The following is a 25,316-nucleotide window of genomic DNA, read 5'->3' on the forward strand; positions in this document are numbered from 1 at the left end:
TGTGCCTAAACCGGAGGATTTGGCCTTTGGATTGGTGGATCCCCTGTGACGACATCAGTGACGTATCTGACGTTCCAGCGTGTCTGTCGGGCGACTCACTATAATCCCAATCGGCTGTATCTGGCACCCTGGTTGTGCTGCTGCTTCTGTGAGTAGATTCACTTCAGGAAGGGGGGGGGGGGGAACTCTCTCATGTGATGTTTTGTTGTTCCAGACGATATTGTCCTATGGTGGCGCCTCTCTTTTTCTGTCTTCTACAGGAATTCCTATCATGTTGCAAAAATGTTTTGTTAACGGAATATGTTCTATTTATTTATAAATACATATTTCTCTATAAATGTGATGATTTTTGGACTGATATATCTATTTATAGTGAGATATTTATATGAAAATATATATTTGTCTAGATATCTCGAGATCTATATGTGAATATCTCTTTGAAAATCCATATGAGATATTATTTAATCTGCATAAGATTGTAATGTAAAATGTTTTCATTAGTTAAAGTGATTGTAAACTTGAGCATAGTCGCTCAAGTCATAGGAAAGAATTAAAAAAAATGAATGAGACTTTCATTCATCAAATGTGTAGGATATACTTATCTTCTGAGATTTTCACCTCCGCCTACCATATTCCTCAATTGATTGACAGATGACTCATCCGCAATCCACAAATCACTGTTTCCCCCCAGGGCATTCAGCCCCTTTGCACAAACAGGGGGATGGGGGGGGGGCAATGACTTGTATGTATGTCAATGTAAAATTTCTTTGTCTGCTTTTTTCTCTAACACCCGAGATCTCCTATCTTTGAGCCCTTTTGTGTGCAATATATTTTTAAAATAATTTTTATTAGACAGCATTAATATGAGTGTAACTTTACTTTGTAATGTATCTTTGAAGTTTTTCATGAAACTTTTTTGTTGCAGAAAACTGTGAAGATCACATAACTATTTTATGAAGCCAGCAGGAGGGAGGAAAGGTGTAGTAGTGCTATTATAAACAAACAATCCCTTAACGATCAGCAACATACATAGAACGTTGCGGTTGTTTAATGGGAAAATATGATTTTGAATGCGTTATTACGATTTCTACACTGTACTTTCAATACGCTTTTTACAGTGTTTACTTTAGTGAGCACTATACTGTAATATATGTGTCTCCCCTTTGCATATGGAAATGTATGTTACACCACTAAGTGAAATACACACCTATTACTTTTTAGTGAATCTTGTATGAGCATATAGAGTATCGTATAGGAGGCTAAAAGTTGTAAGTCTCAATAATAAAAAGGTGAAGGGATAAAGTAGGTAACTTAAAAACCAAACATTCTACTGGGTCAGTTGAACAAAGGAGTCATCAATACAGCTAAATCCTAGGAAGATCTTTCATCAGGCACCTGTTCAAAGAGGAAAGAAAATTCCATACTATCTCTGGGCACATCCTCAATATCAAGGAAGCAGTACAGCTTAAAACAGAGTCTCCACCGTGACTCAAATCCTTTCTCTTTACACGAGAAGCTACAAAAGAAAGATAGAAATTACTGCGGGATACAAACAAAACATGTAAAGTATTTAGTATGTATGTGGCCATTCAATGCGTTTTGATGTTTATAACAAGCAAAATATCTGGTTTTAGCATCACATTAAGCACCACAAAGGCTGAACTATTTAAAAGACCACTAACTTGCTCATCACAATTCTCAAAAGACCAGCTATTTTATGAATTCCTAAACTAAACCCATTCTCTTTGTGCCAAAACAATTCCATCTGTATACAAGAGGACTTGTTCTCAAAATCAGGTGGTTACGTTAAGATTATTAAATGTGTTCTTTCATTGCTGGACATTCTTTTATAAGCTAGATCAGGGATGGCCAACTGGCGGGACAAAGCAGAACTACAAATGTGTGCCATAGTTTTTGTGGCCCCTTGGACAAATCAGAACTACAAATGTGTGTTGTGTCATAGTTTTTGTGGCTCATGGGACAAAGCAAAACTACAAATGTGTGCCATAGTTTTTGTGGCTCCAGGGACAAAGCAGAACTACAAATGTGTGCCATAGTTTTTGTGGCTCCTGTGAGAAAGCAGAACTACAAATGTGTGCCATAGTTTTTGTGGCTCCTGTGAGAAAGAAGAACTACAAATGTGTGCCATAGTTTTTGTGGCTCCTGGGACAAAGCAGAACTACAAATGTGTGCCATAGTTTTTGTGGCCCCTGGGACAAAGCAAAACTACAAATGTGTGCCATAGTTTATGTGGGTCCTGGGACAAAGCAGAACTACAAATGTGTGCCATAGTTTTTGTGGCCCCTGGAAAAAGCAAAACTAAAAATTTGTGGAGGTGAGAAGAGCAGATAGGGACTACCCTGGAACCTTACCTATATCCCCTGGGCCTATGGACATTTATAGGAAGTATATTATTTTATGGGTGTTTTAAATGTCATACATTTATATGTGGCCCTTATTGGGACATGAAACCGCACATTTTTCTTTTTTAAATCAGATAGACCATATGTTTAAAAAAAAAAAAAATCCAATTTACTTCTATTAACTATTTTGCTTAACTATCTTGGTATCCTTGATTGAAGGAGCAACAGTACACTACAGGGAGTTAGCTGTACACATTGGTAAGCCAATGAAAAGAGGCATATATATGCAGCCACCAAACAGCTGCTGGCTCCCAGCTCCTGAGCCTACCTAGGTGTGCTTTTCAACAAAGGATATCAAAACTGTATGCTCTATCTGAATTATGAATAAAATTTGGGTTTCATGTCCCTTTAAAGCTTCAAAAATATTGACCCACCTCCCCCATGTGTTAGGAAGTTGGCCATCAGTGAGCTAGATAATGCTTAAAATATACATTTCTTAAAAATTGCCCATAGCTCAAGGAGAATAAAGACAGTCAGACAAAAATGGTGCTACTGAGTGTTCCTCATAGTAACTTGGGACATGCAGTAAGTTCTCAGCAGTGCCAGTGTTTGTAACGCACATTGTTTAGCAGGGATTCCTGCTTTCACATTCACCAACTTATGACCACATTTTTTTCACAACTTGTTTTCATTAGTTAACTTTAATTAGATAGTAAACAGTATAAGAGAACACTGGCCTTGTGCAATTAGATACATAGTATTGTATATCCGCTCATTGGTTAAAATTCATTGGCACCTTTAGTAAGACTGGTCCTTTAAGTTGTACTATTTTGCACTTTTCTCTTGCAGACTTACTCAGAATTATCTATTTACAATAGAAGGTGACATACAACCCTCTACTTTATAGACTTAGTTATAATGTGAACATTTTTGCCGTTTTAATTTGACTGGCTTTTACTCTATTTTATATTATCATAAGTATCTAAGATATGACGCCCCCAATTAATTCTGATCAATATTGTGATTCTTGCTAAGATGAGTTGCAGGAGCGGAGAAAAAAATATTGACATGTTATGCACAAATCCATCAACCCTTTAAATAAATGTGACATTCACAGGTATCCTTGTCAGAGACAATTATTACAAATTGCTGTAGTAAAGTTATATTTACTTTTCAAACCGTGTCAGTATGTCTGCGATAATAGTGGCTTTGCTGAGTGCCTGCTCATAATGGCTGTTCTGCTCATATAGTGCAAATACGTTGCGACTTTGGTCCAGATTAAACTTTTCAATCATCTCTTGGACTAGCTGTTGAAAAGATACAAAATAATATATGACTATTAGCACTCAGAACCTAAATCACATACGGTCCCTAAAGCAAACAAAAAAGCTGTGATAACAAATAAGGATTTGGGCTTATTACATTTTTCTGATGGATATATCAAACCAGATATCTTATCGTGCTTACTCAAAGGTAGGAGATTTTGTTAGTTCTTAGATAATGTAGGCAGTTTCCATTAGAGCATACCGTGGTATGCTCAGGGACCTGCACATACCTCAAGGACTATATGAATGACATTGTTACAAACAATTTTGCAAACACTGCTTCCGGATTGGATAGAGCATGACATTTTAAACAAATTTCAAGTTTACTATCATTATCAATTTTGTTTACATTACACTATTGGTCCATAGCAGAACAAAGCCGGTGAGCCAATGGCGACAGGCGGCATATGTGTGTAGCCACCAATTACCGCTCAGCAGACCCATTTACAGGATTATAAATAAACAGTGCAATAACAAAATGCTCTAGCACATTACAGCATTTTCTAGTTTATGTTGAAATTATTTTTATTTCCATATCACAGCATAAATAACAGTATATACATCCTGAGAGCAATTATTACAGTGCCTCAGACAATGTGTCATCTTAAATCAACATGGGAACATTTTTAACTCATAAATCCTTAACATTGATCTATGATAGATATCATGAGTAATGATCATTAACAAACCTAAATAAGAAATAAAAGAGAAAAAAAGAAAAAAAAAGAAAATAAAAACAAAAATAAGAATACAAATAAACATTAAATCATGTCTGTGTTGTCAATCAATTATGTCTGGGATCTAAGCTGAGTGCGTCATTTGGCCAATTTATAACTATGTGCATCTAGTTTATAGAGTTTTTACCATAATCTTCTATTTGTGGATTCTGTCACCTGACCGTCATTGTTGAATGCATTATCCAGTAGAACCATATTTTGTTAAACTGTGTAGTGTCTCCTTGTATCCATGCTACCCTTTCCGATAGTGTGTATATGTCTTTTATTTTGTCTAGTACTTCTTTCCAAGTAGGGGGACCTTCCTTCCAGTGCCTCGCTATGCACACTCTAGTGGTCGTGCAGAGTATTTTAATGAATTTATTAATGGTGGGGTTCAGGTTGGGCAATCGTCTATGAAGAAGTGCTTGGTCTATGGTTAGTACTATTCGTTCGTCTAAAACTTTACTGAGGAGATCATTGAGCATTCTCCAAATATTTTTGATGGGTTCGCAATCCCACCACATATGTTTATAAGAACCCTGTATCCCACAGCCTCTATAGCATAATTTGGACTTATTTATTGAATAGTGTGATGTTTTTAGGGGCGTAAGATACCAACGAAATGTTGTTTTTATAGTATTTTCCCTATGGTCCGCACTAATAAGCCCCTTACAGGATTCGAAATATAATTGGTCCCATTCATCTTTTGAAATCTGATCTGCCCCGTCTTCTTCCCATTTTATCGCTATGGACGATTTCTCGGTGTAATGTGTGTCCTGAATTGCTATATAAAGTTTAGAAATGAGCTGCTTTTCCCTAGTCGGGTTTGAGCATATTCTTTCCATAACTGTGGGTGGGTGTTTCCCACGGGAGATATCATACTTATTAAGGGCAGAAGAGATTTGGAGGTATAGGAACCAATGTAGTTTGAGTGGGGTTATTAGCTCCTGAAGGTGATTGAATGAAATGATTTGTGAGTGGATGAGAAAGTCTGCCACCCGGTAAAGACCTTTATTAGCCCACTTATCTAATGTGTTGTGAGTTTCCTTGGGAAGCAGGAGTCTGATCGGTTTGACCCAGGTGCCTGGAGGCAACATCGTTGGGTGTTTTGTTAATTGTTCCCAGTGTGAAAGTGTATCTAATGTTGAGGGTAGGCTACGGCTATCTTGGTGTATATCTTTCTTGGAGTTCCACAGAAGGTCATCCGTGTAATCCAATTCTATACTGTCAGTTTCTATTTTTGTCCAGAGAATCTCTCTTAGTGGTTTCTGGAGGAGCGAGGCTTGTGCTGTCCTAGCTGCTAGATAGTAAGCTTGTAAGTGTGGCATTCCTACTCCACCTAGACGTCGGTGTCTAGTTAATGTATGGGATGCTATCCTAGCATTACCATCTCCTCTTAAGAATGAGATTAGTTCTGATTGTAGTTTTTGGAGCTCCGAGGAAGGGACCCTGATCGGCAGTGCTCTAAAGAGGTACAAGATCCTCGGGAGCACATTCATTTTTATGGACGAAAGGCGCCCGTACCACGAGAAGGTCCCCTTCCTCCAGGATCCAAGATCTCGTCTAATAGATTGAAATAGTGGGGTATAATTTAGCTTGTACAAATCATCGTGAATGTCCGAGATTTTTGTCCCTAGGTAGGTGAGCGAGCTCTTGACCCATTTAATATTGAAGTTGATTTCTATCAGTTTTTTGACATGGGGGGTTAGTGCTAGTGGCAGGGCCTCACATTTGTCAACATTTATCTTATACCCCGAAATCTCTGCAAAGTTTTGTAGGATCTGATAAAGGTTAGTCAGGGAGTTGAATGGGTCTGTCAGGGTCAATAAGACGTCATCCGCAAAGAGCGAGAGTTTATATTCTGAGTTACGGATCTTTACTCCTTTAATATCGTTTGCGTTTCTAATGGCTGCTGCTAGTGGTTCCATGCATAGGGCGAACAGGAGTGGTGAGAGGGGACAACCTTGTCTTGTACCGTTCTTTATATCTATGGTCCTGGACATGTATCCTGCTGCACTAACCATTGCTTTAGGGTTTGAATATATCCCTTTTAGTGCTTTCATGAAAGAACCCTCAAAACCCATTGTGGTGAGTATTTGGAACATATAGGTCCAGTCTATTCGGTCGAACGCCTTCTCCGCGTCCAGTGAAAGGAGCAGAGAAGGCGTTCCTTTCCTTTTCAGATGGTCGGCTAGGTCTATAGTTCTACGCACGTTATCTGGGGCTTCCCTATCCTTAATAAAACCTACCTGGTCGGGATGGACCAGGCGGGGTAGTAGCGTCTGGAGTCTGTTTGCCAGGATTTTTGTCAAGATCTTGAGATCCTGATTGATCAACGATATGGGTCTGTAATTATTACACCACCTAGGGTCCTTTCCTGGTTTTGGGATGACTATGATCTTGGCTCGGAGTAGATCAATGGGAATATCGGAACCTAGCATGATGTCATTGTATAATTTCTGTAGGTGGGTTATTAGGGGTGTTTTAAATAACTTGTAGTACTCGCTGGGTAGGCCATCGGGGCCTGCCGCTTTGCCTGCTTTTAGTTCCTTAATGACATTGAGGATCTCTTGTACAGAAATCTCTGCATTAAGGATATCATTCTCCTCAGGGGTGATTGTGGGAAGGTTAGCTTGATTTAAGAATCTAGATAATAGTCTGTGTATCCTGTCAGTGTGGTGTACTTTTTGCCCATCATATAATGACTCGTAATAGTTTGCAAATATATTAGCTATTTCTTGGGGATTCGACGTCTGAGTGCCCTCTTGTGTGTATAGATTGGTTATAGAATATAATTTTGTTCTATTTCGAAGTTTATTGGCTAGATATCTATCCGGCTTATTAGAGTATAAAAAGTAGTTTGCTTTTAGTTTTTGGAGGGTTCTCATCGCCGAATCGTTTAAGATTTTTGACAGAAGTTTTCTTTTAGCCTGGAGGGTTCTAAATGTGATGTTAGATAGCGTGTTTTTGTGCTGGGTTTCTAATGTAGAGATTTCTGAGTGAAGTTGTTTAATGTTTCTATTAGCTATGGTGGTGATCCTAGCTTTTTCCTTTATCAGAATCCCCCTAATAAATGGCTTATGTGCAGCCCATGGGTTGAGTGAGTTAACAGTGGAATCAGCATTGGTAGACCAGTATTCTTTCATTAATTTTCCTAACTCAGTGTGAAATTGTTTGTTATGGAGTATGGAGGGGTCAAATGTCCAGGACTTCTGACGTTGATTATCAATTAGCCCTGTCATGGATAGTTGGACTATCGAATGGTCTGACCAGACACAAGGGTGGATATTAGAAGTAATAATATTTGGTATCAAGGTCTGACTAGTCCATATATAATCCAATTTTGTGTAGCTGTTGTGGGCATGTGAATAAAATGTATGGTCTGTAGTGTTACCAAACAATGTTTCCCATGTGTCCGGTAGGTTATGTTCTGACATTGATTCCCTTATAGATTTCATTATGGATAATAGCCTAAGTTGTTTATTTGAGGGTTTAGTTATCGTCTTAGAATAATGAGTAGAGATATTGATGTTAAAGTCTCCACCAAGTATAATTCTGGAGTGGGACCATTGTGTTAACATATGGGAGATCTGTCGAAAAAAGGTGTGTTGCCCTTCATTTGGGGCGTATACGTTGCAGAGTGTGATTTTCATACCTTGTGTGCGGCCCCTGACAATGAGGAACCTTCCCTCAGTATCTCTTATGACCTCATCAGTTTCGAATTGTAGGGAAGAATGCAAAAGTATTGAGACCCCTCTTTTTTTCTGTTCTATTGTGGAGTGGAAGTGGGTTGGATAGTGTCGGTGCCAGTATTTAGGGATCAGGGTTTGTGTGAAATGTGTCTCCTGGAGAAAGATGATCTTGGCTTTCAATTTTATATATTGGGTAAGGGCTATCTTACGTTTGATATTGGTGTTAAGGCCTCTCACATTGTGTGAGAGAATAATGAGGTCATTGGTCATAGGAGTTGAGTGTGTAACTATATCTTATGGTAACAGTCCTACAGGTAAATGGTAGGTGTGGTATCAGTCGGTGTTTATACTCTGTTTGACAAACATTTAAAGGCCACACAAACATGAGAACATAAATAAAAAATAAACTTATTAACATATAAACCTTGAAACATAAAAATCTCGTATTAAAATACAAAAAATTGAACATTCAACTAGATGTAGGGAGCTGCCACGACCGCCACCCCGAGGCGACATTAGAGAGAAAGAGAGAGAAAAGAAGAAAATGGGGTAGAACCAGCCCAGGGCAGCGGTCATGGGAGCGGAAGCAAATCGGCATATTTTCATAACAGGCAATAGGAATATGACTAATGCTTAAGCCTCTTTCATTTTTCTAATAAAAGTGGAGCTTGTAGGAGCAGATGTTAAGTCTAAACATGATAAACAAGACAAAACCTAATAAACAAGGGTTTAATCACCCTTAGTCCGTATGGAAGGTCTAGTTTTGGCAGCTGTAAGGGAAAAATATTACTTTCTGCAAGTCAAATGCAGGGAAGGGGGGAAGGGAAAAAGAGAAGAGAGGAAGAAGTTCATCAGATTATACTCATCTGATCAAAAATTTGCTTCCATCACGGATCTTGCAGTAGGATCTTTCTTGCTATCTAGAGTCACCAGTCACTTTGGTCTTTTCTTTTGCACTGTGGTCCACTTGGTTCTTTTGTGGATGTTTTCCCTGTTCGGGTTAGGAGCCTCTTCTGCATTTTGCTCGGAGAGCGGTAGATCTGGAGGTTCTAGATTCAGGTAAGAGCATGCTTCTGAAATGTCCTGTCGTTTTCTGATTGTGAGCATTTTACCTTCGTGTAGAATAATTAAGGCAAATGGAAAGCCCCACCTGTAGGGTATTTGATTTTTAAGGAGCAACAAGGTTAGGGGCTTCATGGAGTATCGCTTCTGAAGTGTTTGCGCACATAGGTCCTGGAAGAATTGGATTACTGAGCCCTGGAACTTGAATGTTGGATTCTGCCTAGCCGCTGAGAGAATTGCTTCCTTATCTGGAAAACGTAATAGCTTAACTATGACATCCCTTGGTGGTTGATCTCCTTTGGGCTTGGCCTTTAGGGCTCGATGTGCTCTTTCGATTTGAAAGTGATCTTCTTCTGTGTGGCCTGTGATGGCCTTGAATAGCTGTTGTAAATAGCTTTGTAGGTCCGTAGGTGCTATGGATTCCGGGATTCCTTTGAGTCTGATATTACACCTTCTCGTGCGGTTTTCTATATCCTCCAATTTGTCTTTAAGCTCTTCTATTTCTTGCTTGTGGGTCTGGACTTGTTGTGATACCTTGTCTGCTGTTTCATCTCTTATATTTTCACTTTCCTCCAGTGTATCTACTCTCATGCCTAGCTCCTGTATGTCTTGTTTTAGTTCCGTTAGACTCTCAGTCATTTTTGTTTGTATGGAGTCTAGTTTTGTCCACATTTTTTCGAAATTCATGTTGATATCTTGTTTAGACACTAGATCTCTCAAATCTGCTTTAGTGAGTGGTGTAAGGTCGAGTGTGCTAGATCCTTCAATAAAGGATTGGTCTGAAGAGATCGTTATGTCCGATTCCGGGGGTTCTGTAGTCTTATCCCCTTTAGATGATTTGAAAAAGAGAGTGGAAGCAGTTTGTTTGCCTGTTAAACCCGTTTTCTTTACTTGTCTAGACGACATTTTAGGTGCGTTGGCTTTCAGTTTTGGCCATGTCCGTGGCGGTATCTGTTGCTCCTGTATTCTCCAGAATTTTACCCCTCGAACATATTCTCGGGTCCTCTCTGGTTCATCAATAAGACCCCCTCTGTCTCCCACCGTGGAGTATGATAATTTTAGCCGATTTCTGTAGTGCCGGTAAGCTTCCGCTCAGTTCCCCACACGGAGCTCCAAACTTATGCGGCCATCTCCGTCTCTAGCCAGGCCACGCCCCCCCAGCATTTTCTAGTTTAAAGGGACAGTTCACCCAAAAACTTTCTCCCCTTTAAATTATTCCCAATGATCCTTTTTACCTGCTAGAGTGTATTAAATTGGTTGCAAGTAGCTCCTTTACTCATATTTCAGCATTTGAAATAGCTGATTTAGCTTGTGGTTTCCCAACCTATACTGAAAGTTTTGATACTGGCGTATACGCTATTGACAAGCCTAAGTAAACACAGCCAGCAGAAGAGATTACACCCTCAGTGGGGGGCATGATAGTTAAGTAATAAAATGATAATTTTCCATTGTTCTCTCTATGTATTGAGCTTTGGTGTTCCAGACAAATATAAGATAAGGAAGCAAGTCTGTGTACATAAAAGTGATAACATAATGAGATCTGATATTACCTGAAGCTCAACCCATTGTAATAGGCTGTGGTTTCAAAGCACAAAACCAGCTACTTCAGATACACAAATAATCCCGAAAATGCAATTTCTCAAATATTTTATACTCTGCAGTTGGTATAACAAGTCATTTAAAATACATTTATGGAAAAACAATTTTACAGTGTACTGTCCCTTTAACTTGTATGCCTCTTTACGCAAAGAAATGGGTCAATGAAGACGTGATGAGGATGTTGCATATTAAAACTTCAATAAGGCAAATTTATTATTATTATTATGCAAATAGCCCACTTCCCCCCCCCCCCCCAAAAAAAAGGATTTTGTCATAATAAGACAGTGTTGAACATTGTGGTCTAGATTACGAGTGGAGAGCTGTTGCGTTCCAGCAAAAACAGAATTTATGTTTACCTGATAAATTACTTTCTCCAACGGTGTGTCCGGTCCACGGCGTCATCCTTACTTGTGGGATATTCTCTTCCCCAACAGGAAATGGCAAAGAGCCCAGCAAAGCTGGTCACATGATCCCTCCTAGGCTCCGCCTACCCCAGTCATTCGACCGACGTTAAGGAGGAATATTTGCATAGGAGAAACCATATGGTACCGTGGTGACTGTAGTTAAAGAAAATAAATTATCAGACCTGATTAAAAAAACCAGGGCGGGCCGTGGACCGGACACACCGTTGGAGAAAGTAATTTATCAGGTAAACATAAATTCTGTTTTCTCCAACATAGGTGTGTCCGGTCCACGGCGTCATCCTTACTTGTGGGAACCAATACCAAAGCTTTAGGACACGGATGAAGGGAGGGAGCAAATCAGGTCACCTAAATGGAAGGCACCACGGCTTGCAAAACCTTTCTCCCAAAAATAGCCTCAGAAGAAGCAAAAGTATCAAACTTGTAAAATTTGGTAAAAGTGTGCAGTGAAGACCAAGTCGCTGCCCTACATATCTGATCAACAGAAGCCTCGTTCTTGAAGGCCCATGTGGAAGCCACAGCCCTAGTGGAATGAGCCGTGATTCTTTCGGGAGGCTGCCGTCCGGCAGTCTCGTAAGCCAATCTGATGATGCTTTTAATCCAAAAAGAGAGAGAGGTAGAAGTTGCTTTTTGACCTCTCCTTTTACCGGAATAAACAACAAACAAGGAAGATGTTTGTCTAAAATCCTTTGTAGCATCTAAATAGAATTTTAGAGCGCGAACAACATCCAGATTGTGCAACAAACGTTCCTTCTTTGACACTGGTTTCGGACACAGAGAAGGTACGATAATCTCCTGGTTAATGTTTTTGTTAGAAACAACTTTTGGAAGAAAACCAGGTTTAGTACGTAAAACCACCTTATCTGCATGGAACACCAGATAAGGAGGAGAACACTGCAGAGCAGATAATTCTGAAACTCTTCTAGCAGAAGAAATCGCAACTAAAAACAAAACTTTCCAAGATAATAACTTAATATCAACGGAATGTAGGGGTTCAAACGGAACCCCCTGAAGAACTGAAAGAACTAAGTTGAGACTCCAAGGAGGAGTCAAAGGTTTGTAAACAGGCTTAATTCTAACCAGAGCCTGAACAAAGGCTTGAACATCTGGCACAGCTGCCAGCTTTTTGTGAAGTAACACAGACAAGGCAGAAATCTGTCCCTTCAGGGAACTAGCAGATAAACCTTTTTCCAATCCTTCTTGAAGGAAGGATAGAATCTTAGGAATCTTAACCTTGTCCCAAGGGAATCCTTTAGATTCACACCAACAGATATATTTTTTCCAAATTTTGTGGTAAATCTTTCTAGTTACAGGCTTTCTGGCCTGAACAAGAGTATCGATAACAGAATCTGAGAACCCTCGCTTCGATAAGATCAAGCGTTCAATCTCCAAGCAGTCAGCTGGAGTGAAACCAGATTCGGATGTTCGAACGGACCCTGAACAAGAAGGTCTCGTCTCAAAGGTAGCTTCCAAGGTGGAGCCGATGACATATTCACCAGATCTGCATACCAAGTCCTGCGTGGCCACGCAGGAGCTATCAAGATCACCGACGCCCTCTCCTGATTGATCCTGGCTACCAGCCTGGGGATGAGAGGAAATGGCGGGAACACATAAGCTAGTTTGAAGGTCCAAGGTGCCACTAGTGCATCCACTAGAGCCGCCTTGGGATCCCTGGATCTGGACCCGTAGCAAGGAACTTTGAAGTTCTGACGAGAGGCCATCAGATCCATGTCTGGAATGCCCCACAGCTGAGTGACTTGGGCAAAGATTTCCGGATGGAGTTCCCACTCCCCCGGATGCAATGTCTGACGACTCAGAAAATCCGCTTCCCAATTTTCCACTCCTGGGATGTGGATAGCAGACAGGTGGCAGGAGTGAGACTCCGCCCATAGAATGATTTTGGTCACTTCTTCCATCGCTAGGGAACTCCTTGTTCCCCCCTGATGGTTGATGTACGCAACAGTTGTCATGTTGTCTGATTGAAACCGTATGAACTTGGCCCTCGCTAGCTGAGGCCAAGCCTTGAGAGCATTGAATATCGCTCTCAGTTCCAGAATATTTATCGGTAGAAGAGATTCTTCCCGAGACCAAAGACCCTGAGCTTTCAGGGATCCCCAGACCGCGCCCCAGCCCATCAGACTGGCGTCGGTCGTGACGATGACCCACTCCGGTCTGCGGAATGTCATCCCTTGTGACAGGTTGTCCAGGGACAGCCACCAACGGAGTGAGTCTCTGGTCCTCTGATTTACTTGTATCTTCGGAGACAAGTCTGTATAGTCCCCATTCCACTGACTGAGCATGCACAGTTGTAATGGTCTTAGATGAATGCGCGCAAAAGGAACTATGTCCATTGCCGCTACCATCAAACCGATCACTTCCATGCACTGCGCTATGGAAGGAAGAGGAACGGAATGAAGTATCCGACAAGAGTCTAGAAGTTTTGTTTTTCTGGCCTCTGTCAGAAAAATCCTCATTTCTAAGGAGTCTATTATTGTTCCCAAGAAGGGAACCCTTGTTGACGGAGATAGAGAACTCTTTTCCACGTTCACTTTCCATCCGTGAGATCTGAGAAAGGCCAGGACAATGTCCGTGTGAGCCTTTGCTTGAGGAAGGGACGACGCTTGAATCAGAATGTCGTCCAAGTAAGGTACTACAGCAATGCCCCTTGGTCTTAGCACAGCTAGAAGGGACCCTAGTACCTTTGTGAAAATCCTTGGAGCAGTGGCTAATCCGAAAGGAAGCGCCACGAACTGGTAATGCTTGTCCAGGAATGCGAACCTTAGGAACCGATGATGTTCCTAGTGGATAGGAATATGTAGATACGCATCCTTTAAATCCACCGTGGTCATGAATTGACCTTCCTGGATGGAAGGAAGAATAGTTCGAATGGTTTCCATCTTGAACGATGGAACCTTGAGAAACTTGTTTAAGATCTTGAGATCTAAGATCGGTCTGAACGTTCCCTCTTTTTTGGGAACTATGAATAGATTGGAGTAGAACCCCATCCCTTGTTCTCTTAATGGAACAGGATAAATCACTCCCATTTTTAACAGGTCTTCTACACAATGTAAGAATGCCTGTCTTTTTATGTGGTCTGAAGACAACTGAGACCTGTGGAACCTCCCCCTTGGGGGAAGCCCCTTGAATTCCAGAAGATAACCTTGGGAGACTATTTCTAGCGCCCAAGGATCCAGAACATCTCTTGCCCAAGCCTGAGCGAAGAGAGAGAGTCTGCCCCCCACCAGATCCGGTCCCGGATCGGGGGCCAACATTTCATGCTGTCGTGGTAGCAGTGGCAGGTTTCTTGGCCTGCTTTCCCTTGTTCCAGCCTTGCATTGGTCTCCAAGCTGGCTTGGCTTGAGAAGTATTACCCTCTTGCTTAGAGGACGTAGCACTTTGGGCTGGTCCGTTTCTCCGAAAGGGACGAAAATTAGGTTTATTTTTTGCCTTGAAAGGCCGATCCTGAGGAAGGGCGTGGCCCTTACCCCCAGTGATATCAGAGATAATCTCTTTCAAGTCAGGGCCAAACAGCGTTTTCCCCTTGAAAGGAATGTTAAGTAGCTTGTTCTTGGAAGACGCATCAGCTGACCAAGATTTCAACCAAAGCGCTCTGCGCGCCACAATAGCAAACCCTGAATTCTTAGCCGCTAACCTAGCCAATTGCAAAGTGGCGTCTAGGGTGAAAGAATTAGCCAATTTGAGAGCATTGATTCTGTCCATAATCTCCTCATAAGGGGGAGAATCACTATCGACCGCCTTTATCAGCTCATCGAACCAGAAACATGCGGCTGTAGCTACAGGGACAATGCATGAAATAGGTTGTAGAAGGTAACCCTGCTGAACAAACATCTTTTTAAGTAAACCTTCTAATTTCTTATCCATAGGATCTTTAAAAGCACAACTATCCTCTATGGGTATAGTGGTGCGTTTGTTTAAAGTGGAAACCGCTCCCTCGACCTTGGGGACTGTCTGCCATAAGTCCTTTCTGGGGTCGACCATAGGAAACAATTTTTTAAATATGGGGGGAGGGACGAAAGGAATACCGGGCCTTTCCCATTCTTTATTAACAATGTCCGCCACCCGCTTGGGTATAGGAAAAGCTTCTGGGAGTCCCGGGACCTCTAGGAACTTGTCCATTTTACATAGTTTCTCTGGGATGACCAACTTGTCACAATCATCCAGAGTGGATAATACCTCCTTGAGCAGAATGCGGAGATGTTCCAATTTAAATTTAAACGTAATCACATCAGGTTCAGCTTGTTGAGAAATGTTCCCTGAATCAGTAATTTCTCCCTCAGACAAAACCTCCCTGGCCCCATCAGACTGGGTTAGGGGCCCTTCAGAACCATTATTATCAGCGTCGTCATGCTCTTCAGTATCTAAAACAGAGCAGTCACGCTTACGCTGGTAAGTGTTCATTTTGGCTAAAATGTTTTTGACAGAATTATCCATTACAGCCGTTAATTGTTGCATAGTAAGGAGTATTGGCGCGCTAGATGTACTAGGGGCCTCCTGAGTGGGCAAGACTCGTGTAGACGAAGGAGGGAATGATGCAGTACCATGCTTACTCCCCTCACTTGAGGAATCATCTTGGGCATCATTGTCATTGTCACATAAATCACATTTATTTAAATGAATAGGAATCCTGGCTACCCCACATTCAGAACACAGTCTATCTGGTAGTTCAGACATGTTAAACAGGCATAAACTTGATAACAAAGTACAAAAAACGTTTTAAAATAAAACCGTTACTGTCACTTTAAATTTTAAACTGAACACACTTTATTACTGCAATTGCGAAAAAACATGAAGGAATTGTTCAAAATTCACCAAATTTTCACCACAGTGTCTTAAAGCCTTAAAAGTATTGCACACCAAATTTGGAAGCTTTAACCCTTAAAATAACGGAACCGGAGCCGTTTTTAACTTTAACCCCTTTACAGTCCCTGGTATCTGCTTTGCTGAGACCCAACCAAGCCCAAAGGGGAATACGATACCAAATGACGCCTTCAGAAAGTCTTTTCTAAGTATCAGAGCTCCTCTCACATGCGACTGCATGTCATGCCTCTCAAAAACAAGTGCGCAACACCGGCGCGAAAATGAGGCTCTGCCTATGATTTGGGAAAGCCCCTAAATAATAAGGAGTCTAAAACAGTGCCTGCCGATATTATTATATCAAAATACCCAGATAAAATGATTCCTCAAGGCTAAATATGTGTTAATAATGAATCGATTTAGCCCAGAAAAAGTCTACAGTCTTAATAAGCCCTTGTGAAGCCCTTATTTACGATCTTTATAAACATGGCTTACCGGATCCCATAGGGAAAATGACAGCTTCCAGCATTACATCGTCTTGTTAGAATGTGTCATACCTCAAGCAGCAAGAGACTGCTCACTGTTCCCCCAACTGAAGTTAATTGCTCTCAACAGTCCTGTGTGGAACAGCCATGGATTTTAGTGACGGTTGCTAAAATCATTTTCCTCATACAAACAGAAATCTTCATCTCTTTTCTGTTTCTGAGTAAATAGTACATACTAGCACTATTTTAAAATAACAAACTCTTGATTGAATAATAAAAACTACAGTTAAACACTAAAAAACTCTAAGCCATCTCCGTGGAGATGTTGCCTGTACAAAGGCAAAGAGAATGACTAGGGTAGGCGGAGCCTAGGAGGGATCATGTGACCAGCTTTGCTGGGCTCTTTGCCATTTCCTGTTGGGGAAGAGAATATCCCACAAGTAAGGATGACGCCGTGGACCGGACACACCTATGTTGGAGAAAATGGGATTATCGCGTTTGTTTGCAGGTATCTGGTTTTTCGCTCTTATTACAAGTTGAAAGTAAGTGCGATTGGTTAGTGCGACCTCAGAGCTCTGGTTAATTGTTTCGCAAAACAAAAGTGTCACAAGACACATCAAAAAACATAATTTATGCTTACCTGATAAATTCCTTTCTTTCTTTGTGGTAAGAATCCACAAAATCCTTACTCATGCGAATTTACTTCTTGGCCACCAGGAGGAGGCAAAGACACCCCACAACAAAGATTCAAGTACCCGTCCCACTTCCCTCTCTCTCCCAGTAGTATGCATAGCCAAGGAAAGGAGGAAGAAGTCAGAAAGATAGAGGTGCAAACTAGAACTGCTGCCAACCAAGTAAAAATGGGCAGGTTTGTGGACTCTTACCACCAAGAAAGAAAGGAATTTATCAGGTAAGCATAAATTATGTTTTCTTTCTAGGTGGTAAGAGTCCACAAAATCCTTGCTCATGGTAACTAATACCCACGCTAAGGAGGCCACAAAACTAAACAACGGATGGGAAATAAGAAAAGGCACGCACCTACTTTCTAGAAATTATCGCCTGAAGACCTTCCTTCCCAAAGCTATCTCCACAGAGACAAAACCTGATAAATTGATAACATTTAGCAAAACTTCGACATGACAACCAAGAAGCAGACCTTGCAACTTGATTAATTAAAAACTTAGCTGGCAAATCCCAAGGAAGAAGAAACAGACCTAGGGCGGATATTATGACACCCTGTGTAATCCCATATAAAACTCCAAAAGGAAAAACAGGCCTAACTACAGGTCCAATTGACTAAGACCTGAACAAGTGCCAGACACGCAAACTCCTATGCAATAAAACTAGAACAGTCTAAAATATAAAGCCTTAGATGCTGGCCGATAAGCCTTATCTGATTCATCCTAAAGGAATGGAAAGGTTTGAGTATGTCAACAGAATGTCATGCATATGCACAAACTGTTTATCTGGATAGATACACATTTCCACACCTTGTGTATAGTGATGGGCGAACAAGCCTAAAATAAATATTATAGCAATGAGTCAGATAAAACTCCATGGACAAAGTCAGAGACTAAAAATTGCAAAGATCGCTTGCCCAAAGAGAGACTTGAAGACTGGACACATAGCTTAAAAACCTGGTGCTCTACTGATGAAGTTATCCAGGGTTCCTACAAACAATTAACTCTGGATGAAGGAAAAAAGCCATGGTGGGGAAATGAACATCTGTTCCAGATCCTCACATAGCAGACATCGAAGTCAAGCCAGAACAAAGAATATTATTGTAAATTATTCCTGCTCGAACACCCTAGGAAGAGGAACAAATAGATCCAAAAATCAACCCGCTAATTAAATCAAGGAACTGCTAGAAGTCCACCACATTTGCAGGGGATCTCTCAACCTCAAACAATATCTAGGAAATGTGAGGAACAGACTTACTCTGATGAACCCTTCCCAGGTGTTGACTGTAGAAATGAGAAATACTGTGAAGGAACCCAAATGGGCATCTGTCCTATTCCTGATGTGAAGGTCCTCTTTCATTGCTAGAGAACCTAAGGTACCTCCTCTGGTAGAGGAAAGCCATAGTCAAAAAGATGACTGAAAAAAGATCAAACCTAAAGCTCAATATAATAACTGCAGGGAGTCTCAAGACATACCTGAGAAAGAAATTCTAAACCCAAGAATCTTGAAAGGATGGAAACCAGGTCTTCTGAAAAGGCTAGACTGTCCTCAACCAACCCCAAAACTCGATCAGAAACATATCTATATGATGGAATACATTGGTAGAGAACTTCCAGTGCCTTGCTGGAACAAAAATTCTGGTAGAATTAAGAGGATTTCAACTTCAAATGGGAAGGGAAATGGAATCTCCAATTCAGGATAGGCAAGAAGTGCAAACTGACTGTACTAGAGAAGCGAGCAACCACAAGTGGATATAAACACCACACTTCTAACTTGCTAAATAGAAAGCTGACCACTAGGTGCATAGACCTGTTGACCTTATTGTTCTCAAGAATTCAAAGAACCAGAGAAACAGATCCCATAATGGAGATTTTCAGCTAGAAGCAAATAATGCACCTCTAAATAACCTCTCAGAGGTATTCCAATGCCAACTGGCTTATGAACGTGGAACCTTATAGACAATAAGAAAAGAATGAAATGTTCTATCTGAAAATGAAACTAGATTCCTCAGAACCCAGATCCAAGTTTGAGCATGGAGACAAAACTTCAGACAGAACCCTGAATTACTAATTGACAAGCCGATGCCTAAAAGAGAGCCCGGGCTCCCCAGCCCTTCTGGTTGAAACATATTCTGTTGAGCCCCAGAGGAGCTCCAATGACCTTTGAAAAGGCTGAAATAAGCAATACTGATAACAGGATAAAACCAGTAAATCTGCTTTAGATAGGATAAACAGATAATAGAACAGATGGATCTAATTGCTAACCTAGTAGAGGAACTTAAAACAGAAGGGAAGATCTTGGACTGCAATGCCATGCTGATACAGCCATTACAAGGCTGGGCAAGATGGTATATAGATACCCGTCTGCAAGCAAGCTCTTGTATGGTGCAATAATAAAATCTTAAGGTCTGCCCTCTAAGAGGTCTGGCCCATGTAGCAGCAGATACTCACATAATCGAGTGAAGCACAAGCAACTAACAATAAGAGCCAAATAAATTTATGAAAGGAAATGCACATTATTACTGGATATCAACCAGGGTGTGCAAGATATTAGGCTACTGCATTCCCCAGTGAGCCACTGCATACCTTTTCTGTTCAAACTATTAGTGAATGTGCAGAAAGATATGAAGCATATTATAGACATAGCAATACGATTATATAAAATACTATGCAAAAACGAATAATGAATACCATAACATATATGTGCAAACACAAGGTATGAACCCCAGCACTAATGTGGTTGAGCCAGACAAGCAACAACTATAATGCACAAAACTGAAACAAAATGCCAATAAGAAAGCTGTGGATAATCACCATATTAACACAGTACTAATGTATAAATGTAAATACATAACTGTGGGTAATTAATACATTAATGTATGCTTGAAGAAAGACAAGTTGAGAAACACAATACTAAAGTAGGTATGTTAGTAATTGTAATAACTAAGAAACACTGTATTATAGTATAGATGAGAATACATAAGCGGTGTGGATAATAAACACCTAGCTAGCTTATACAAGCAGAAGACAAGACATGCAGTACAGTACTAAAATAGAAATGCCAAAAGGTCAGTACTATGGAACTCAGTAATACTGTATTAATGTAAAAAAAGCTGGGCTTGAAATAATATTAGCTGATACTTGCAGAATACAAGTTATGAAGCGCAGAGCTAATGTAGAAATGCCATAATAGCATAAACACAATACCATGCATATGTGAAAATAAGCAAAGGCTGCAGAATTATAAAAACATTTGTTTATACTGGTAAAAAAGTTATACGGTACAGCCCTAACATAAGGACGCCAGTAAGGCCGCAAGGTTCTAAATGTATATATTAGACCTGTATATAGAAGTGAGGAAGACACTGCAACATACATTAGAATTACAATGCAACATGTAAGCCGATACTGTGATATATACTAGAGATTCAATACGAAATGACAGCAGATATTGTGGAATACACCAGACCTGGAAAGCAATATATATGCAGATACTGCAGTATACCTAGAAGGAAAATACATAATCTAAGCATATAGGTGTGTATACTCTAGACCTGCAATAACTTATTTAAGCAGCTACTGTGGTATACACTAAAACTGCAATATCAACTTAGAACAGATATTGAGGCCTATTTAACAAATGTCTGTCGGACCTGATCTGACAGTGCGGATCAGGTCCGACAAACATCGCTGAATGCTGAGAGCAATATGCTCTCCGTATTTAGCATTGCACCAGCAGCTCTTGTGGTGCAACGCCGCAACCTGCAGACTCGGTTGAATTCAGGCGATTCCTGTCCGCCTCATCAGAGCAGGCGGACAGGGTTATGGAGCAGCGTTCTTTGTGACCGCTGCTTCATAACTGCTGTTTCTGGCGAGGCACGGGCCATCAAGCTCCATTTGGAGCTTGATAGATAGGCCCCTCTAGTATATACCGTGGTATATACTACAAGTGCAAACTCCAGACTCCAGATGATAATAGAACAGATGGATCTAATTGCTAACCCACATTTAAACATAGCCAAGTACTTTGCCAAATGGTACCCCTTTATTAATTCAGAACCAAGCAATATTCAAAAACAATTACTATACCCATTCAAAGAGGCCCATTTATCAAGCTCCGTATGGAGGGTAAACGCGCATTGCCCAATAATGGCGGGAGGCGCTAATAACTTCCCGCTCTGCGCTCTCCCTTAACTCCCATGTACTGATAAAGCCCCTACTAAGGCGAAACGAGTTGACTTTCATTGCAGACCACCAGGAACTTCAATTCAACACTGGATACAGAATTTACATAAGTTATCATTCCCTGCATGATCTTGAAGCCATCAAGTACAGGGAACACAAACGGCCGTTTGTTGAGATCAATTTCCTTCTAAAACACAGGAGCGTGCAGCAGAACAGCTGATCCGGAACCAGTACACAGTGGAGTAAAAGGTAACCTCACCGTAGCCATGTTTGGTTCACAGGAGACGCTGAAAGACTATCATACTACCGGAGAAGTAATGCAGTAAGTCTGTGCCTGACACTCAAAGTGTCCGAAGATCCTGATAAGCCTAGTTATCTTTCCCTCTGGAAACGGGATTGTTCATTTTCTTATTGGTTAGACCTGCATATTTACCGATTGTATAGGCTCAAGGCCGACAAGCTTAACCCTTGGAACTTTGAAATTCTTGTCACTAAGACTTTGCACTCGATACCTTAGCTCTGATAGAACATACACAATCTGGATCAAAAGAAGTTTGTTAATGAACTTTTACTCACATTTTACTTACAAGGTGGTACTTATTATGTTTTAGTTCTCTGGCATACATGTTGCATACATTGTAACCTTTTAGTATTTTTATATCACTTTATAGCTTATGCGTAACGTTAATACTATATACAGAGTATTATATAAGAATTTATAGATCAGTACATTATTGTGAATTTTAGGAAGACGTCCCGATTTTTAAACACTTCAACTGCATTTAATATGAATGTTTGAATAAATACTATTTCTTTTACTATAAGGAGTTTTTTTTTTTATATATTTTTGTCTTCCCTGACTCCTGAGCTAATTAGCGCTCCTTTACTTATATATTTCTGTACTTTGTTCTAAATTTATCATCAATCTAAGGGAAGGATTGATTAGCAAAGGAGCTAGGAGTCTCAACTGAGCTCCATACTTAGAGGCCTATTTATCAAAGATCTTGCGGACCTGATCCGACAGTGATACACAATACGCTCTCCATATTCAGCATTTCACCAGCAGCTCACAAGAGCTGCTGGTGCAACGCCGCCCCCTGCAGACTTGCGGCCAATCGTACTCGATCGGGTTGAATTGTGACGATTCCTGTCCGCCTGCTCAGAGCAGGCGGACAGGGTTTTGGAGCAGCGGTCTTTAGACCCCTGCTTCGTAACTGCTGTTTCTGGCGAGTCTGAAGACTCACCAGAAACAGGGACCCACAAGCTCTATACGGAGCTTGATAAATGGGCCTCTTAGTCTTTAAGTTAAAGTAACTGTTAGAAATTCTCGAATGTCAGACAAACCAGCATAAGGAGGCTTAAAGAATGTGTGCTACACTGGAAGGCAGATGCTGCGCTCCGATCTAACTCTCACTAGATTAGTGAAAAAATGGAAAATATCCCCGAGCTTGGCTGGCTCTTCTACCAGCTTATATCAGCTTATAAAATAACTCTGGCTGATACAGCCGAACAAGTGAGATGCCATAAAGGCGCCAAGCACTAAAAGAAAATACATAGTAACATAGAAGATGAGGTTGAAAAAAGACAGAAGTCCATCAGGTTCAACCTATACTAATTTAATATACTTACAAAAAAGCTCCACTTGAGCTTAAATTAATCCCATTAAAAAATATGACCCATTTAACACAAGCAATCATATCCCTGAATTCTGTTTCTATCCAGAAATGTATCCAAACCATTTTAAATGTATCTAAGGTATTGGCATTTACTACCTCCTCAGGTAATGAGTTCCACAATTTTATTGATCTTAAAGTGAAAAAAATCACCAAACACTTCACTGAATAAACAAAAAAACTCTGCGTTAAAACAGCAGACTGTTCTCTGAGATACACAGATCCCTACAAGACCTGAAACTTATAGAACTTGTAGGAGTTGTTACTCAGTAATACAGGCAAGCTTCAGAGGAATTTTCCCCCAGTCACACTTTCCTTTAAATATAAAATGAAATGCATAACACTGATAGCCTGTTTTGATCTATAAAATACAAGGGAGCATGTGTGACAGGCTAAAATAAATGACACAACTTGTGTATGTATTGTTAGCCTGCGGGCTATGTTGGAGAGCCAGTACTTGCCAAGGAAATGTCCACTCCACTGATCTTACCCAGCTAATACTCCTGAGAATTCAGAAGAGAGCCCATCCAGTGCTGTAACTAACAACAGAGGATATACTTGGGGAGTATATCTTTATAGCGAAGTAGGAGGAGGCTAAGAAACTATACCAGCAACGTCTGTGGCAGGCCTGTGACCACAACTTCAGAGAGAAGATTTTACATTGCACAGCCAGTACTCCACCTTAGTCCCTCTCTTCCAGGAAACTATCCATTTGAGGGAAATTGTCTCTAGGACAAATATTCCATGTATAATAATCCTTAACACCTCTATCTCTGCCTACTCCTTGACGAGGCAAAGAACTACTGGGAGAGAGAGAGGGAAGTGGGAGGGATACTTGAAGCTTTGTTGTGGGGTGTCTTTGCCTCCTCCTGGTGGCCGGAAAGTGAATTCTCACGAGTAAGGATTTTGTGGACTCTTACCACCTAGAAAGAAATGCATTACAAAGTACAGTTACACTCATAATAATACCAACTAATAAAAATTATTAAAACATTTTTTGCACAAAAAAAGTTATAAAGGCTCAAAGATATGAGGTCTTGTGTTAAAAAAATGTAGGCAAAGTGCTATAACATAGAGCTACATACATATACATGTCTAAATATGTACATGTTTATATATATATATATATATATATATATATATATATATATATATATATATGTTTATATATGTGTACATATGTATTTATATGTGCATTTATGTATTTACAGACATATATACACAAAAACAAATACATATGTATACATATATACACATATATAAGTGAATTGTAACTCTTTAGCAGTTCAGTAGATACATATTTATGCAATATTCCACATTCCATTGTTCTGCCCATAGCAGAATATGTTCTGTGTATTTAAAATAGATATATCACAACGTCTGGGGTGCACTTCAACCAAACTACATACCAATTATCATGCACTCTCCGTTTTCCAAACATTTCTTTAATAGGTGAACGTTTTCCGGGTCAACTGGGGGGTGACCCCGAAAACGTTCACATATTAAAGAAATATTTGGAAAATGGAGAGTGCATCCTTGCTTGATAATTGGTATATATATATATATATATATATATATATATATATATATATATATATATAATTAGATTGAGAAATAGAAGTAAGCCTTTTCCAGCACTGCACATAAAATCACAAAAATAAATTCACACAATGAATCTGTGAATCACTTAAAGCTCGACTCAAACACGGTTTTCAAGATGCAACAATTCGATTTATTAAAGGAATTTTTTTTTTATCCTTATTAATGTATACATACTTGGTAACTGTAAATTTAATAAGATTATGTTTCTTTTCTTATATAGTGGAATTGTATGCCATAACACGGTTGTCAAATAGTAAAATATGGTAAAATGGTTTTCTTTTCACTTTAGACCAGTAAGCAACAGCTTAATGTGGCAAGAATATGTGCTAATTATATTTTGTTCCATTTCACCTGTGGGTCAGTGTTTAAATAGCAGCTGCAATCCTATACTGGATATCTATTCAGCTTGAGAAAGCCCTTGTTAATGTAGGGTGAAACACGTGTAGCAACAGTTTAACCTTCCATGCTGGTTGAAATTACAGCATATGTTTATGGATGAAGAACTACCTCTGACCGGATCTCTTTGCATTGAAGGAGGATGTCCTAAGATGATGTGGTGAGCGGTGGCTGTTATATTTAACATAGGGGTGAAGAACCGTATCGTTTTCAGGACTCAGGTAAACTAGCTGTATTTTGTGACATAGTACTATGTGAGACAGCGCATACCTGTGAGGAGTATACGACTAGTTATCCCTGC

The 25,316-nt window shown here is 40.2% G+C and overlaps 1 protein-coding gene across 2 annotated transcripts in view; it reads right to left on the minus strand.

The window, feature by feature from the left end:
- PLEKHH3 (pleckstrin homology, MyTH4 and FERM domain containing H3) overlaps positions 1–25,316 on the minus strand; it is a 183,521-nt gene that overhangs the window by 46,185 nt on the left and 112,020 nt on the right. For both annotated transcript variants that reach the window (XM_053699361.1, XM_053699366.1), the window contains 2 exons: positions 3,534–3,670; positions 1,396–1,516 (listed from right to left, as the gene is read on the minus strand). In XM_053699361.1, coding sequence (XP_053555336.1) covers positions 1,396–1,516; positions 3,534–3,670 — 258 coding nt within the window. The remainder of the gene's footprint in view (positions 1–1,395; positions 1,517–3,533; positions 3,671–25,316) is intronic.

Source organism: Bombina bombina, chromosome 1, assembly GCF_027579735.1.
Source record: "Bombina bombina isolate aBomBom1 chromosome 1, aBomBom1.pri, whole genome shotgun sequence".
Classification (NCBI taxonomy): Eukaryota; Metazoa; Chordata; class Amphibia; order Anura; family Bombinatoridae; genus Bombina; species Bombina bombina.